Below are 17,600 nucleotides of genomic sequence, written 5' to 3' on the forward strand. Positions count from 1 at the left end.
GTATTAGGTACTGTTAGAGTACTATGTTAATTTCATGTGGAATTTAGGTATTTCTGTTTCTATTTTGCTGTGAAATGCCCGGTTCAAATTCAAGTCTCATTATCTTTATTTATCCATTCTTAAGTAAGAATTCTACCTCACTTGTTGGATGCTATTTCATGTAGTATAAAAACAGAATATCTGCCTACAGTTGGTACTGAGCTAATAATGTTCAAAGTGAACATTTTAAGTGTTTTACTTGATGACCAGGCTGGAGGCAATCAATGGACTAAAGCGCAACAGTTGATTTTCAACCTAGTTTAATCTGAAAGACATCCTGATTACCTGCTCTGCTCTGCTCTATGATGAAAACCAAAGTATGGTTAGTGGAAATGGTTTCTTATTTTACATCAAGATTTTTATGTGAACTAAAATGCAAATGGTGTGTTTACTTCAATACACCATCATGTGGCTGCATCATGTGGCATTTCTGAAATGGCCTAGTGATACAAAATTTTAACTCTACCTGATTTTGTTTTCTCTACTGTCACAGTAAAACCAATAAAATAGACTGTAAATTTCATCCTCTTCTGCTTCTATATCAAACCCTTTGGACGACACAGCCTTCAGTTTCACTTTACACTGAAAATGGTTGGAGTGTTCACCTTTATCCTTTACACTGAGTCTCTTGGGATAATCAGTGCCGTATGACTTATGAATGTTGCACTGTCAGAAGAATTTTCACATTGGTAGACTAGATCTGTCTTGGAAAATACTTTGCAAAAACCTTAGGTATCACTGTGGTTCGGAGTGGGATATGTCCAATTTAAAGGCAAAAGTTTCAGGCCATTATATGAAGCCTGCTGCTTTTTAGGAGAAGTGCCAATATTACTGCTTCTTTCTTGCATGGAGAAGTACTGACAGCTGAAAACAGTATGTTCCTTATTTAAAAAAAAAAAAAAAAAAAAAGTAAAAACTTAGTTTAAGATTCTGGGAATTGTAAAGAAATAAATTATTGTCTTGAACCCTGCCTTGAGAAGGAAGAAGACATGTATGAGGAAGGAGATCTTATGGAATTCATGAAACTGATGAGAAAACAGGGCCAGGGAAAAGTAAGATAAGCAGCTCATTGAATAATTTTTTTGTGTTTCTAGTGTGAATGTAGTAAACCATGTGCAGAGTATATCTGGAGTGAGAATTCAGTGACATATTATATAAGATCAAAATTTCTGTTGAAAATACATGATCAGTAAACCATAGAAAAAGCCAAGATTTTTGTATATGATCTACAGAAGCTGTTTTCCTGGGAGCATTCAGCTGCACCTAATGAACTTTGTTAGGTTAGTATACAGGAGTGTAGGGGGTTTGAATATTGGTATATATTAGTGTATACTGTATTAAGTGTTTCATAGCTGAGATTTTTTCAATATTGTTATTTTGCTGCAAGTTTATAATAGGCTCTTATTGACGTCAGCTTTCAAATATTTGCACCAGAAAATAAGATTTGTCTTGTATTGGTACATCCAGAGTTATACAAAATTTGTGAACTACTTTCATTCCTTTTCAACTACTGGGTCATAAACTTGGATTAGTTTTATAGGATTTGGTATGTGAGTTGACAGATGTGATATATGATGACACTTTATCTTTTATTGCTTACACATACTAGTTATTTGGAAAGGATGGGGGTAGTTCCTATTAACCACAAGATGGGATTTCAGTTGCTTACCCAAGTGTCTCTCATTCATTCATTCATTTGCTATCAGTTATAGCAGATATATTGCTTCTTCAAGCCTGTCACACCAATAAATCATTTCAGAGTGTTTGCATTTGTACAGTGCCAAAGTGTACCATGAATTTTAAAGGAAATCTTCTATTTTTCTTTTCAATCAGATGAGCAACGTGAAGAGACTACGGCCACGGCTCAGTGCTATTCTTTTTAAGCTTCAGTTTGAGGAGCAGGTGAACAACATCAAACCTGACATCATGGCTGTCAGTGCTGCCTGTGAAGAGATAAAGAAGAGTAAAAGCTTTAGCAAGCTGCTGGAACTAGTATTGTTAATGGGAAACTACATGAATGCAGGTTCTCGGAATGCACAGACCTTTGGATATAATCTCAGTTCGCTATGTAAAGTGAGTTTTGAAATGTCCATGTTGAGTATTACATTCACTTTTTTTTTTTTGTTTGTTTTTATTATGCTACATAAATACTTCGGTTTTGATGTTTTTCCTGCAGTTAATTATTTGCTTACTAATTTTTTTTCTGATTATTGGCATTAGTTGATAGTTTGAACACTACAGCTAATCCACACATAGTCATCTTAAAACTGGTTTGCATTTAATCACTTTAAAGTGATTATTTTGAAGGAATAATAAAAAACCCAAACTAAATAAGGTTATATAAGGACCTGATCACTATGATCATGGTAGTTTTGTAATTTTAACATGTCTGAGCACTTCTACGATACCTATCACATTTTAGTATGTTTTCATACAGTTATGTTTTCTTTTGGACATGAATTTACTCCTTATGTAATTCTTATGTTTCTCAGTTTCATCAGTTTCTTGCTTCTTCTAATTTTTCTTAAAGTTTCACTCTTTCATCTTTTATGTAAGGTGTGTACAAGGTGTCTATACTTTTCTGGGTGTTAACCTATAATCCATTCTAATGCTAATTACCTTACCCATGTTTAGTGTTGTTACTTTTTTTCCTGTGCTCTCTGGGAGGTTACTGAACAATCTTGAGAGTACACATTTAGCTCTTACAATGAAGAAAGTACTTGAAACTTTGTATGTACTCTGTCTTTCTGTTTCTTTATCTTTTTGCACAAGAGAAAACACAATATGTTAACTTCTACATTCATGAAAATAATCACCCTTATTCTGCCATATTTCAGAATTCTTTCACTGAGTGTTGGATGTGATACCTATGACATAAATATTCATGAAGAATAAGTTATATTTTTTCCCTAGTCTAAAGCAAGCATTAAGCATGAGTCATCCGCCTAGACTTAATACACTGTAGATGAAGTGATTGAGTTAAAAATACAACTTATTGAGAAACATATTCAGAAGGAAGATACTAAAGGTTCTTTCTCCAATTAGGTGCACTTACTTCAGTATGATTTTACAAGAAGCTTATATTCTCTGTATTTTTAATGCACAAGACAAAAAATACATTTATGAAAACAATATGAAGGTAATTGATATAAGCACTTCGCAGAGCAGGATCAAAAGTCAGAATTTATCTTGGAGAAATAATTTATTAAGAGCTAGAATACAAAGATTTTGAAGATAACCATGGAGTACTAGATATAGGAGAGAGAATTGATGTATATAGATAATCAAAGTATGGAATGAATGACTACTAGTTCTTCTATATCAGAGAGCAGCCATGAGTAATCTCAGAAGAGAGATACAATATTGATATGCTAATACTCAATCATTCATTAAATACTGATGTATTAAAATTATATGCATGTTTATAACCCAGGTTCATATTTATAGCTAACTTTTGTTATGTATCACAATATTACATGTATCACAGTGTCACATTCTAAAAATTTTTGTGGTGTTATTGAGACATCTTTCACTGAGATTCCCAATACAATAGAAGTAACATATTTTATAACAATAAATACAGTAAGTATCTTAGAATATATTTTTGGGTTTTTATATGTATGTGTTCCATTTTCTGGAAATGAAACACATTGTTATTAATCCACTTTTCTGAAGGAAAACATGAATGCTCTGGGAGACTCAGCATAGGAGCATTTTGGTCTTTGAAAATAAAAAGACTTTTTAAAGTTAATTTTGAAATATCAATACTGTGTTAAGGACTTTGTGCCTTGATATTCAGAGGGACAGTCTTTGTGCAATTGTGGTAGCCCTTTTTATTCTCATGTTTACTTTGTGCCTACTTTGCTGTATCTATGCATATCTATACATATGCTACTATGCTTGTATACTTTTCCTGCTAATTTTTTTTATGTAGAAATAGTTCTTAAGTAGTGAAGAAAAACTTTCATATGTGATGACATCTTCTATTTATAAAAATATCTTTGATTTAAAAGAATGTCTCAGTTGAAAGACTACAATGAAAGTGTTTGTCACTTGTGAATTGTTAGTGATTTTACACAAGTAGCTGCAAGTTTTAAAGTATCCAGGCTTGAAAATAATTTTATATGTATATAGTCCAGAAAGGAAGATTAACGTTTAAGAATTCTTGAAGTCAGCATTTTGAAACAATGAGACCTATGAACTCTTATTTACTGTATTGAGAATTGATAACAAGAACTTGTGTATATTGTGTATTGTGTAGCTTCCACTACATAAATATTTTTAGGCTAGAGTTAATTTCATACATAAAGAATGAAATAATTTATTGCAGTGGATATGTGCATTATGTATAGTTAGATTTTGCTGATTTAACTTTGATTTTTCTTTTTTATACTTTCATGTGCTTGTTCACAGTTTTGTAAATATTCCTGTATTGTTAAAATAATTACATTTAAAAAAAAAATATGTGTACTGTTTTTGAATACTGAACACAAATATTGCATTGAATGAAAAAAGAATTAGTGCGACCTTTCTAAGGATTTTTAACAAGGGGGAAAATGAAACAAGCCATTGCTGTCTTTAAAAAAAATACTCTTAACGGTTTGTTGTTTCCTTTCTTGGATGAATAATTACTAATTTATATAAATTATGGCCAGAAAAGAAGTTTTTCTCAGTGTTTTTACATTTCTTTTTTTTCCCCTGCCCAGCTGAAGGATACGAAGTCGGCAGACCAGAAAACAACATTGCTTCATTTTCTTGTAGAAGTGTGTGAAGAAAGCTATCAGGATGTCCTGAATTTTGTTGAGGATTTTCAGCATTTGGATAAAGCTAGTAAAGGTTTGTGTAACTAACTAAAAGTTTTGATTTTGACACATTACAGTGTCTTCAGTATAAGATGATGCTTATTTTTTACTAACAGTATTTAAAAAATAGATATTAATTACAGATCAGTAATTTGAGCTGCTTGTGAATGGTCTTGAATATACTTATTCTATGGTCTTCTAACATTCACTACAGGACTTCTCATTACATTTCTTCTAACATATCTTCTAGAACCATTCTCCATACTGGATTTCTTTTAAAAGTTCTTTTCCGTTACCAGATCTTAATTCCATTCTTTGATCTTTTATAAGTGTATCACTCACTGTCTTCTAATTCAGACATATAGAAAGGCTGTCATGGCCTCACTTTTAATTTATTTTATTTTTTTTAAAACATGGGACAGTTTTCTCTTTCCTACATGTATCTTTTTCATGCAACAATAACATTGGAAGTCTGGAAAAATCTGTGGTTTCATCGTGCAATATAGAATATGGGGAATCTCTGTTTCAGCACCAGCAGAGTTTTTGAAATTAATTTCTTAATTAAAAGTGCCTTTTCCACATTTTATCAGTTTAAGTAATTTAATCAGACGAATCATAGAGGTAGAAATTAATGCTACCTTGTTGCTGTCCTACGCTAGCAGGAAAAAATGATTGGATGGGCTCAGTTAAAATTTTTTTTTGTTTATGTCGGTTTGGAAAATATCAGTTTATTTATAATGCATTGTACAGTGTCACTCTCATGCCTCAGTCAGTCTCCCTGCCACGAATTACAGCTTTGCAAAACCTGCTTCTGATAGAGGACTTGAAATAGTGCTCACTTACATAGACTTCACTTTCTGGTTCTTAAAATTTCCAGTTTTACTTGGTGTATTATAATCCGTGAAAGGTTCAATTATTTTTATATAGCTGTCAAATGCTTCAAGCCTGTCACCTAACTGTTTATACTGGTAATATCAACAGTTTCTGTTGCATATTAATTTAGTGTGCTTGGCAGTATTTTCAGTGTTAACTGGTCAGTGATCTTTTTTTTCATCACTAATATGTTATTGTCTGTATTGTGGTTGAATTTTTTTTAATCCTTATTAGAAGGCAGGATTTTCAGTGTAGGCAATAGTCTTATATGACACTGATGAGTTTCCTGGAAAAATTCTGAGGTCTAAATCACTGTCCATTCAAAGAGTAGCCAGTGAAATTATCAGTTTGCCCAGGCTTCCTGTTTTGTTCTAGGCATCTGGTAATGGCTAGTTGAGTCTTTGATCTCACTCAGTATGAGGCAGCATGGAAATCAATGATCATGTTTTCAAGTTTATATATTGAATTTACTACAGTGTATTATGAGATGCATTTTGCATTTCAGTTTTACTGTACGAAAAAAACAAAGGCTTAGGATATCTTTAACAGATTATCTTATCAGTGTGTTTGTTTATACTTGTTTCCCTACCTGCAGAACTCCATTCTGTTTTTGAAAGACTCCTGCTGCACTGGAATTTTGGAAAACCCAGGAGATCACAAAAACTGTAACTCATGGAGTTTTTTTAAACCTTTTAGTACTTCTGCAAAAGTACATTTTTATGAAGCAAGTTGATTTAATATGCACCGACTTTTGTACAGTAAATTTTTAATGAAGTTGCTATTTTTGCTTGAATTTAGCAGGTCAGTTAAAAAGAAGGTCTGTGAATCTCTTCAGTCACATCCACTCTAATGGTCTCTTGTATTACTCATACACTGATGAAGCCTAACAAGTTGACCAAGACAGGTGGGAAATCATAGCAGATATTACAGCAGATACAAGCCATCATTACATCTACTAGGAACAATGATAGAGGGGAAGTCATCAAAAATCTTTTATATAGGCAAATATATTCTAGAAAAAAAACCTTGTCATAGAACAGAACTTTGGTGTACTGAGGGCTTAGAGGATTTCCTCCATTCTAAAATACTGTAATTTAGGGCTTAATAGAAATAATCCATCCTGATTTGCATGTCTAGGGGGAAATTCACACTTCCAGTAAGTCTAGAGAACTACTGGATCCAAATGTTACATCTAAGGATTACAGGTTGCTGATAGCACAAAAGCGAGGAAAGTCAGCCTTGGTTTTTCTTGTCATCCAATAGAAAGGTTCTATTCACACATGTGCTGCTTTGTTCTGCAGTTATTGGGTGAAGAGACAACATCACTTTTTTCTGCTTTTGAATCATATTAATATATTGTTCAATTTTTCCCTGAACCATGGAGATAGTAATTTGTTCCAGTACTTGTTTTTAAATCCTCTTCTCTGGCTTTTGTCCTGCGAAAGGTTAGGGCCTTGTACAGGTGGTGGAATTAAATTCCCTTTGTGGCTTTACTGAACTTTGTTTTCTGAAGTAATTTTTAAAAGTACTTTCCAAGAAGAAATCAATGAAATTACACAAGAATATTCTCCTATACCATTGTTGCAATCTGGTTTTTATTGAGCTGGTTTTATTAGCTGTCTGCATATTCATGTCTTCAGATGCAATAACTTCACTTTTTTTTATCTGTCATAAAAGTATTATTTGTAAGTGTCCTTTAAATTATAAATCAAAATTAATGTGGTAGAAAGATGTATAAATGTCATTTGAACAATCTTAACAGAAAACTTGAAGTTGAACATATGTATTTATATATAAAAATGGAACTATACCATACACTTGTTAGTTTTGGCTTGATCATCTTCAAGTAATTGTTGAATCTCAAGTTTCAAGTTATTTCTTATTCAAAATTGAGAACATTAGAACATTACAATGTTCAGCAACTTTTCTTTTTATACTTTTTATGCAGAAGAAACATTAATTTTTGCATCTTTAATTTCATTAAACATTGTCCAGTGATCGTATGGTAAGGTGTTAAAATAGCTTGTAAGGCTTCAAGAGCAGCGACAAGTGATTGCACCAAGTTAATGGTGAAGCTAACAGATTTTATAAATGGTTAAATGATCACAGTATGTAAATTAATTTTTGCAGGAATTTTTTTTTTTTTTTTAAAATCTAATTTTGAGAGGCAAACAGTAAGGGACATATGACCTATGCAATTGAAATTTGCTTCAGGGTATTTAAGGTATTTAATATGTGGTTTTAGTTTTTTTCCATTATATACTAAAGTTTCAGTTTTTACTTTTGTAATACTAGAAGTAGATTTAATTCACTGTTACAGTACATGAATTAAAGATACCTTTTTACTTTGAAGTATAACAAATCCAGTTTTCTTAGTGCTCTTAGATCAGCAGGAGGAACTTTCATTGCAGCTAATGAGCCTACAGATGTGACAGTTCCTGAAGATTTATATAATTAAAGCTGTCTTTTCTTTTAAACATAATGACTTTCCTGCTTTTCTGTTAGTATTCCACAAAAGAAATATTTTGGTAATTCAGTACAATTTACTAATTTCTTATTTTATGGCATTATAAAGACTTATATATTGCATTTATGCAGGCTGCTGTTTTACTTGATTGACTCTAATTTACACAGACCTTACATGTAACAATGTATCTAGTCTTTCATATTGTAATAACACTATAAAGCTGTAGATTTTCCTTTCTCTACAAGACATTAACTCATCACAGCTTTAGAAGTAACGTATCCATTTTCTCTTTTTTGAAAACTCGGTTTTTTTCATAATAATTAATTTCACTTCAAAATAAAAAAAAAGCTAGGAACGAAATTGAAAATGTGAAGTTTAAACTATATTAATGGAAAGTAGTACACCCCCTCCTCTAAAATGCAAAAACATTAGGGCAGCATGAGAGAAAAATAGTAATATATATGCCATAAGAATTCTGTATGTCATAAGGAAAGGGTGTTTTTCTCATTGGAGACTTTCTAAGTTAATGACAAATTCTTCAGTACTACTAAATGTATTTGTGCTGTGCATTGCTTGGGTTTTGATTTGGGTCACAGATTCACAGGCTCTTATTTTCAGGCCTTCAGAATTATGTACTCTGTAGGGGAAAAATGTGGATACCTGCTGGAAGCACAAAAAATATCAAATGGGTTACGCAGAAATCAATTGCAAGAGGAACCTTAAAATTATGGAAAAGGCAATTAAAAAAAATGCTGTATGCATTGTGCATATGTATAAACCCTTGAGGGTGAGAAAGATTAATTTTAATGAGTAGGAAGGTGCTGAAAATGCATTTAGATGTACATGTAAACTTGTGTGACTTGTTACCTATATACCTCAGGGAGTTAGATCTTAGAATGACAATATTGGGTAGAAGACATAAATGGGGCCACTTTTAAACTTGGTGTTTTTAACTCTACTAGACTGATATTCATTGCCATTCCATGCTAATAGTTCATCTGAATCATTATTAACCACTCTCACTGCATATTTAAAACAGGTAGTTATTAACAATCATACCCTAAATTCTCTGCAAGTATACAACATGCTGCAGTCAGCTCAGCACTTTGTGGTCCCCAAGGAAGCAGATGGTTAGGCTCAAGAACTCTTCAGCAAGGGAAGCTGCAACTGATGCAAGGGTCTTCTGCTTCCTCCTCTGAATTTAATTTCTTCTTTTATGAGACAGTTTTGTCTCTTGACAGATCTTGTCTGAACCGTATCACTGTGTGCTGTACAACACTGAGGGACCTTGATCCATCCCTATGCCCGGGGCTGGCGCTGTATCCTGTAACTTGGCTTAGCAGCTGCTTCTTTCTTTCAGTAGCAGCTCAGTGATGAATAACTGACAGTCAATGAATTGTCATTCAGGTGTTTCTGTTTCCAGCTGTTTCTCGTATTAACAATTTCTGAGCTTAAACTGTACATTATAAAAAGAGATGTGGTGTCAGACTGCATTTCTCCCAGGAGGCTCTTGAAGTTTATAACAAGTCCAGCAGGCCAGGGTTCATGTAGAGGTAGTATAGGGCAGAGCTGCTATAAGATCTGACACCTAACACCACTATGTAATATTATGATAGTAATATTATTGTTGGTGAACTGGGTACAAAAATGCTTCCACATCATTTACCAATTACACTACATTAGCGTGCTCATTTTTGAATTCAAAATAGGAGACAAAAGCCCTACTTGGCTGCTTTTTTTCATGTGTGCAGTTGAAGTCTGCTCTGGCCACGGAACGGAAAGTCTGAGTGCTAAAGAGCCAGTGGCATTGTCAGAGCTTTGGGGAAAAAGAAGATCTCAAAAAGAGAGTTGTATGCACCTTAGGCACACACACACAAAGAAGAAAGGGGAGAAAAAAGGCAAGAAAGCCAAAAAATGGCTGTAGAGACAAGGGAAATCATTATTTTGGGAGAAAAAAAAGCAAAAATACTGTATTTTCAGTGCTGTGTGACTCTGAGTATATCCAAGTAGATTTTTTGCCACTGTTAATAGATATTTCAGACCTTTTCTGGTGTTTGCTTGTGAGAAACACTCAATACTTTTCCTCTGCAATATTTCTTTGTTAGTACTCTAAATCCACCTGAAAATATGGGTGAGTTTTTTCTTGTTGGTTTTTGGGCTTTTTTTGGCTATATTTTGTCATTTAACTTTTAAATGCTGCATTTACAATTTGATGACAGTTTTAGAGAATTATTCGATAAACTCCATCAGTCCATTGTGATGTTCACATGGCAAAACCAATAGTATATTTCCAGAAATTTTTTAATAATACAGTATAATTTTTTGTATCAAGCTAGAGGTCAGTTTGTCACTATCAGTCTTACAAAATAAAGGGGCCATTATAGCACAATACCTGTGGGCAAGAGGAAGAGCATCATGATTAGGGAATTGCAACATCCAAGCAAATCGTCACAGAGGGTGGGCACATAAGATGTTTGAAATATTGACTGATGCAAAAAGTAGCAAAAGGTTTGCAGGAATAAAAATGAGAGAACATGCAAGTATTGCTTCACTTTGGAGAATTATTTCTTGTATTTAAGATAAAACAGGTATAGTTTCAGAGCTAGATTAAATACTGTTTTATTTTTAAGCAAGAATAATGATCCGGGGATGGGAGAAAGGGGAGCAAAAATTCACCACATGAATTTTTTAAAAGAAAAAAATTAGAGTACTGTAATATCATACTGTAAATACTAGTTTCATATTCTGCATCCTGAGATAGCTGAGATAAACCTATGAGTTTAAAGTACATTTTTTACTAAGCTTTACTGTGACTATAGTGATGTTCTGCTACTATAGAATATTTAAGAAACTGAAAAAAGAATGATTTGAGCAATTTCATGTCTCTTAATCTGACTACGTCAATATGAAGGTTTATAGAAGAAAAAATAATCCAACACAGAGACAGGTTAATCAGAGTAGCATAAAATAAAAATGAACTTATTGGTAGTTTTGGTTATTAATTTATTTTTTTTTCAATCCCATAATTCCATGTTGACTTCAGTAAAGCACTTGATTTTATTTACAATGGGAGAATATTCATTAGACTAAAAAGCAGAAGAAACAAAATACTCTCTTAAAAGGATCATGGTAAAAAAATTAAATTGTGGTATTGCACCAATGTGTATGTCTGACACAAGGTTAGATAGTCTGCCAGATGAGAGGGGTATCAGGTTGTCATCACTGAGTGATCCTGAGGAAGCAGAATAAAAGAAACGAAAATCAATAGCATGAAGTACAAGATCATTTAAGGCCTTTGGTCAAGAAAAAAAGAATATTTTATTGTAAATTAATCAGGTAAGTTATTCCCAGAATAACTGGAGAAATTGTAATGCAAAAAGTAAAGGGCTGGTGAGTCATCACCTGAAACACTGTGCAGAAATATTTGAAAACAGAAGCAGCTGAAGAGGCTTCCAGAATCATTGTGATAATAGAAAACCAGATTCAGAAGAGGAAGCCCTAAGAATAAAGTTGTTTTAACCATGAAAAGCAGATGGTGGAAAATCTAATTATTGCTTATAAAAATAGCAGGAGCCATTCTGGAACAGGGCTGTGAGAGCTTAGGGGGTGTGAGCGGGTGTAAGTAGAGATTGTTTAGGCACATATTCATTGTATTCAGCAAACAACTTGGCCTTGTGGGCTCACTAACATTCATAACCCCAGGGTTTGACTTTGTTTTTTAGCTAGCATATGGGTTATGTGCTTCAGTTTGGCTTGGGTTTATTTGTGAATCCTTCCAGGATTAGGGTATGAAGTTAAGGATTTTTTTTTCATTTTCTGCCATCCTTCTATGTCCCTTCAGATTTTTTACCATGTCTCTCAGAGGCACACAAGAAAAGGTTGGCAATTATTTATATGATCTTTCTTGGGAAGAGCCGGTTATATTTAGAGGTTTGATTTTTGGATTTAATCTGTTTTCACTAAATTGAAATATATAAATTTATGTATAAAAAGCTGCAAAGACAAAGTGAAAAAGAAAAACCAAACTGCTAAGACAATAGTACCAAACTTAATAGCAGCATATTGTGAGCTAGCCTTTATTTGAGGCTATCATCAGAAATACAGTCTTAAAGGAAAATATATCTAACAGTTACACACTCCTGAAATCAAAGGCATGCTGAAATCTTAAATTCAAGTTCTAAGATCATGACACAGAAAAAAAAACCAAAAAAGAACTTCAGGACAAAATAGAGATACAAAGATTCTTATCAAATGTAGAAATGTTCAATGTCAAAAATCCTGAAGTACTAGAGTGAAAAACTGGCTTTGCTGTAAGCAAGAGCTTGAGAAAATCTCTTGTATAGAATCTGTTAATCAGCTCTAGGCAGTGAGTTATTTTGCTGGGTTTCTCATCTGAGTAAAAGTGTCGCTGTTACTCAGCTGCTACCTGCAGTTGGTGTAGAGGATTTTTTGGTGGATTGGGCTTTTGTATTGTTTTTAAATTGATGTTCCTTGCCAGCTCTCATAATTTTGACCTTATGTACTGTATGTACTATGTGTACTATATGTACATGTCACATTCATTTATACTATGAACTTTTACGCAAGATAAACAGTCTTGTGAAGAGTCCAATCAGTAGTTCAATTTGGCACTCAGGCAATCAGCTGTTGTATTCTGTGTTTCTTAGCATCTTTCTAAGTAAATCAGTGACTTAAAATGAGGTTAGGTGTCTGCCTAACCCTCAGATGCTTCTCATGACAGCAGAAGTATGACTTTCTATTAAAATCAGGTTTGTTTCTGAGGCCACTGAAGACTGAAACACTTCTTAGTCAACATTGTCAGCTTCTAATTTTAGTCATGCTCCCCAAAAGCTGTTTTTTAACTACTGAAGCCAACCAACCTAACTGGTGATGATTTCGGCTTACTAATTGCTGAGTCGAAATGTGCAAGTCTGACATACAATTGAGAAACTATTTTTTAAGTAACCAGAGGCTTTTAAATATGGTGATTATAAAGCCATTTATCACATTGCTGTGTATCATTTTATTTATTTAATCTTTCTGCTGTGAATGGGATTGTAGTTGCCATGCAGAATTTTACTCTGGTCATTTGGGGACTCTGTCAGGCTTTTATCAGAGAAGGATGTGTTTATTCTTTGTATTTTATCTCTCACATAACTATTTGGTGGATGAAATTATGGATCCACTACAGATCCTAGTAACATCATAGGGACACAGGCTTTCTCCAAGGAGTTGTTTTTTTTAAGATGAAGATTAAGGTATAAAGGTAACTATACCTTTACAGATATTTACAGTGTGTTATGAATGAAATAAATAATTAAAAAAAAAAAAAGGTAATTAGACTAGAATTCACAGTGCATTCTTACATCTTCATATATTGCTCCTATAAAATTTAAATGAATGCTGACTACATAAATAATTGAAAATAAGTTTTTACCAATGGCAGTAATATAGATCTAAGATAGAATACATGCTATCCTCAGATTACTCTGGTCATTTTGATATTTCAATGAACTATTTACAGATCAAGCATTCATCTTTACATTCATTGCTTCAAATGGATGAAAGTTGTATCTCTTTTCCTGGCAAAGAAAATTTACACTTTTTCTTCATCCTTCTATAAATCCCTGATGTTTCAGCTCCACTTTTTTTTTCTATGCGCCTGTGTTGCTCTGTTTTATGCTCTCAAGTGCTTGGCAAGCACTTTTGCTCCAACAAATTCTGTTGTGTCTTTTACCATACATAGTGCTTTTAAACTAGAGAATTGAGGTTTAGGTTTCATGCATAGGTGTTAAATTGCCCCATTTTCTGTGTTTAAAGATCTTATTTTCTTCATGATCTTTCATAAAAACGTTTGTATTTTCTGTTTCAATAGAATGAGATGCAGGAAAGCTTTGTGGTTCTTAGAATATCTTGAAAACTTGTCCTTTGGTTAATCAGAAGAGACAGACTGGCATATGTATATCTCAGGTTACTTAAAACAGAGCATTAATTGCAATGCAAAATCTTGGGCATAAAAACAAATGAAAATACAACATTCAAACAGCATACGTCTAGTGAGAATAAGGAGCCTGCATTCAGGAGAGCTGAACATGTAGAGTGACCTCCTCATCTTGCATTGTAATTTGTTCAGCGTGCTTTTATTTCAGAATTAACAATGTAGTATGGTGACTTGGTTAAGGTTTTAACTCTTGCATTTTGAAAACAATGGTTTTTATTTAGTGTGTTAACAGAATGAATGTTCTGTATTTTAGTCTCAGCAGAGAACCTGGAGAAGAGCCTGAAGCATATGGAGAGGCAACTTCAACAGATTGAGAAGGATTTGCAGACTTTTCCAGTTCCTGAAGATAAGCACGATAAGTTTGTAGTAAAAATGTCAATATCCTTTAGAGCATTCTTAAAAAACAAAACAAATGAAAAATTCCTAAGTAATTTAACTGCATTTCTTTTAGTTTTGAATTTCTTTACATAACTTCTGTCTAGTTTGTAGCATGTATTTTTGAAAAATACAACTTTTTTTTCCCTCTCAAAGACTAAATACATGAGCAGTCCAATTAAAGGATTCTTCTGAAGTGGAATGAATGAGAACAAAAATGCTTACTGCTGGCTTTTACACTGTATATGAGTTTCTTAGTGAAAAGAAGTTATAATAGGAATGTTAAGCACTCTAGTGTTACATGGTATTTTTTATGTCAGAGTGTCTTAGAAAAATATGTCTGTCACTCTGTGTCTCTTTGTTTTCTAGTGTATGCATTACCATTGTTAATGTTTTTATACATGCAACTACAGAAACAGAAAATTTCTGTTATTTCAGAAATGAGATTCATAGCCTATGAAAACAGTTTTCTAGTGTTATTTTTGCCAAAATTATTTTTCTCACTATTTATTCCAAATCATGCAGCCAACTTCACTGTCTGACTTTCATAAGAACACATTGTGACTTGAAGATAATTAATTAAACTGGAAAAAAATTGCACTGTTTCACTTAAACCTCTCTAGTAAATGTTGGCCATATATGCTTGGCACCAAGACTAATCTGGAAGCAGAAACATGAACAGACAGGTTGAAAGTTGCTCTGCAGGCATGGCTAGGTTGTTACCTAGCTGGAAAACTGCTTTGTTGTATACAAAGGCTGGGGTCTCAGGACACAGTCTTTTTAATTCATCTCATCTGAGCCATGGCAATTGACCCTGAGGCTAAGTGGATCTACTGATTCTTCTTGTGTGAGGGCCAGTTCTGTCTTCATTAGATGCACTGCAACCCAAGTGTTTGTGACTTAGCTTCAGGCCTTCTCTGGCCACTGTGGGTTATCTTAACCTTCCAGCAGGAGAAAAGTGCACAAATAAAGATGTAATTTATATACATTATATGCTAATACCAATCATCCAAAATCCAAAAATGATTTTGTAGGATTCCTCATTTCCCTTTGTGTTACTGACATTTTGGGCATTTTATGAAACTTCCTGGCAGAAGTGAGTGGAATACTGTGATAAAAAGTTATAAATTGTATTTAAGACAGAGTAAGTAGGCAGACTTCGTCAATAAGTAGCATAAACTTTTTCAGGGATTGAAATTCCATCCCCATATATGAAGACCATTAGAGCAGTTTACTGATCACTTAAAAAGGATAGTGATCATCTTAGGAAATGCAAAGGAGGATCTACACTTCATCTTTTTCAGGCATCTCAAAAGCTCTAATGCTGCCAGAGAAGATGTGGATTATCAGTGTCTGTCAAGAAGATAAGTCACAGCCGTAAAGTTAAATTTGTTCTTTGCATCAGTTTTCTTTAGGGAGGACTTCAGTTGACCCTACTGTATAATATTTTAAATGGGAGGATGATGTTAAATGAAGGAATCAGTTTAAGTATTTTTCTTAATATAAATTAAATAGCAATAAATCCCCAGGAGTAAACAGTGGTCACAAAATACTTGAAAAAATTCAAAATTAACTCAAATATAAACTTAATGGACTACAGATTCTTACATGAACTAAACTAGCCGAAGGCACAAAGGAATCATGCAATTGAGGAATCATAGAATAATTTTGTTTGGAAGGAATCTCAAGGATCATCTGGTTTCAAGCCCTCTACTGTAGGCAGGAACACCTCTGACTAGACCAGGTCAAAGCTGAAAGGAAGCCCACAAGTTTTTTAGAAGGGCTACAAGGAGGATCTGCATCAGGCTTTTCTACCGAGAAAATTATGAAGACTAAATAAAAAATGAACATGTATTAATTGGAGATAAAATGTGATGGAAGAGAGTGATTGTATTGTATTTTGTAAAGGGAAACTATCCTTTTCAGGTCTGTTGCAGCATGCAGATAAAGGTAAGAAGACAGTAGAGCATAAGTGAATTTCCATCCATATTTCAACAAGGTGTTTCAACAGACTAACAGGAAAGTGATTTCTTAGGTAAAAAGTGGGGTTTTTGTCTGGATTAGTATCCTTGAAAAAATCCTCCTGGCAAAGGGAGATACTGGCCGATGCTGCCAAGTCAGCAAGAGAAGCTCAGTGATTATAGACTAATAGATCTAAAGGAGAAATACTGTATTAGAACAATTGGGAACAATTCTAGTTGAGAACAAGCAGAAAACATAAACAAGATGCTATAAAAATCAGCAATACTGTTACATCATCAGTTTTTGCAGTATATATCTACTGATGTGTCAGAGAATGGTGGCAATGAGCAGCGACTGGCAACAGGTTATGCAGAAGGAGTTTCCACTCTGACAGTGGAAAATAAAAAATTTAAGAAAATACAGTAAAAATACTTGTAATTTTGTGTCCCATACAGGAGGAAAGAGAAGAATATATACTTTGTGTCTGTAAATAACCAAGGGTTCCTCCCACCTGAAATACTGTCCAGCAGGCTAAAACATACTTACAGAAATGCTTTCATAGACCACAGACAATTAAACTGAAAGTGGGAATGAATTTCATATAAGGCTTAGGTGGGGGGCTAAAGATTGTGCATCAGGAGCTATTAAACACAGTAGCCCAGAGGTAGCTTTAGGTCAGAAGGATGACTAACATACAAACTGCTAGAAACTGAATGCTACATCACTTGAATTATCATGCTATATTAGCCAAGTTTCCTTTCCTCCTTGTTTTCCCTAGTGGTTGTGTATTGACTGCTGTCAGAAACAGGCAAAATAAATATTTGGTCTTACTTAGAATAAATCAGTACAGGTAAAACCAACTGTTAAAGTCCGATTAGTGACCTGAGACCATATGCTGAAGTCAATAATGCACATTTTATTTGACAGTAAATGGGGGTGTGTAGGGGGAAAGGAAGGGAGATGTAAAGCAGGAGATAGTCCCCACACATGGACCCAGAAACTGTTAGTCTCTTCACCTGGGGCTTCTTGTTGGTGGTGTGTCCTGAGGTCAATCAAAACTTTTCACTATTTATACATTTTA

General features: G+C 33.8%; 1 protein-coding gene across 1 annotated transcript in view; it reads left to right on the forward strand.

Moving 5' to 3' along the window:
• The window catches only part of DIAPH3 (diaphanous related formin 3), a 217,716-nt gene that overhangs the window by 106,288 nt on the left and 93,828 nt on the right, over nt 1-17,600 (forward strand). The window contains exons 21-23 of the mRNA XM_058829342.1: nt 1,873-2,112; nt 4,746-4,875; nt 14,436-14,560. Of these exons, the coding sequence (XP_058685325.1) occupies nt 1,873-2,112; nt 4,746-4,875; nt 14,436-14,560 (495 nt within the window). The remainder of the gene's footprint in view (nt 1-1,872; nt 2,113-4,745; nt 4,876-14,435; nt 14,561-17,600) is intronic.

This window comes from Poecile atricapillus, chromosome 1 (genome assembly GCF_030490865.1).
Source record: "Poecile atricapillus isolate bPoeAtr1 chromosome 1, bPoeAtr1.hap1, whole genome shotgun sequence".
Taxonomy (NCBI): Eukaryota; Metazoa; Chordata; class Aves; order Passeriformes; family Paridae; genus Poecile; species Poecile atricapillus.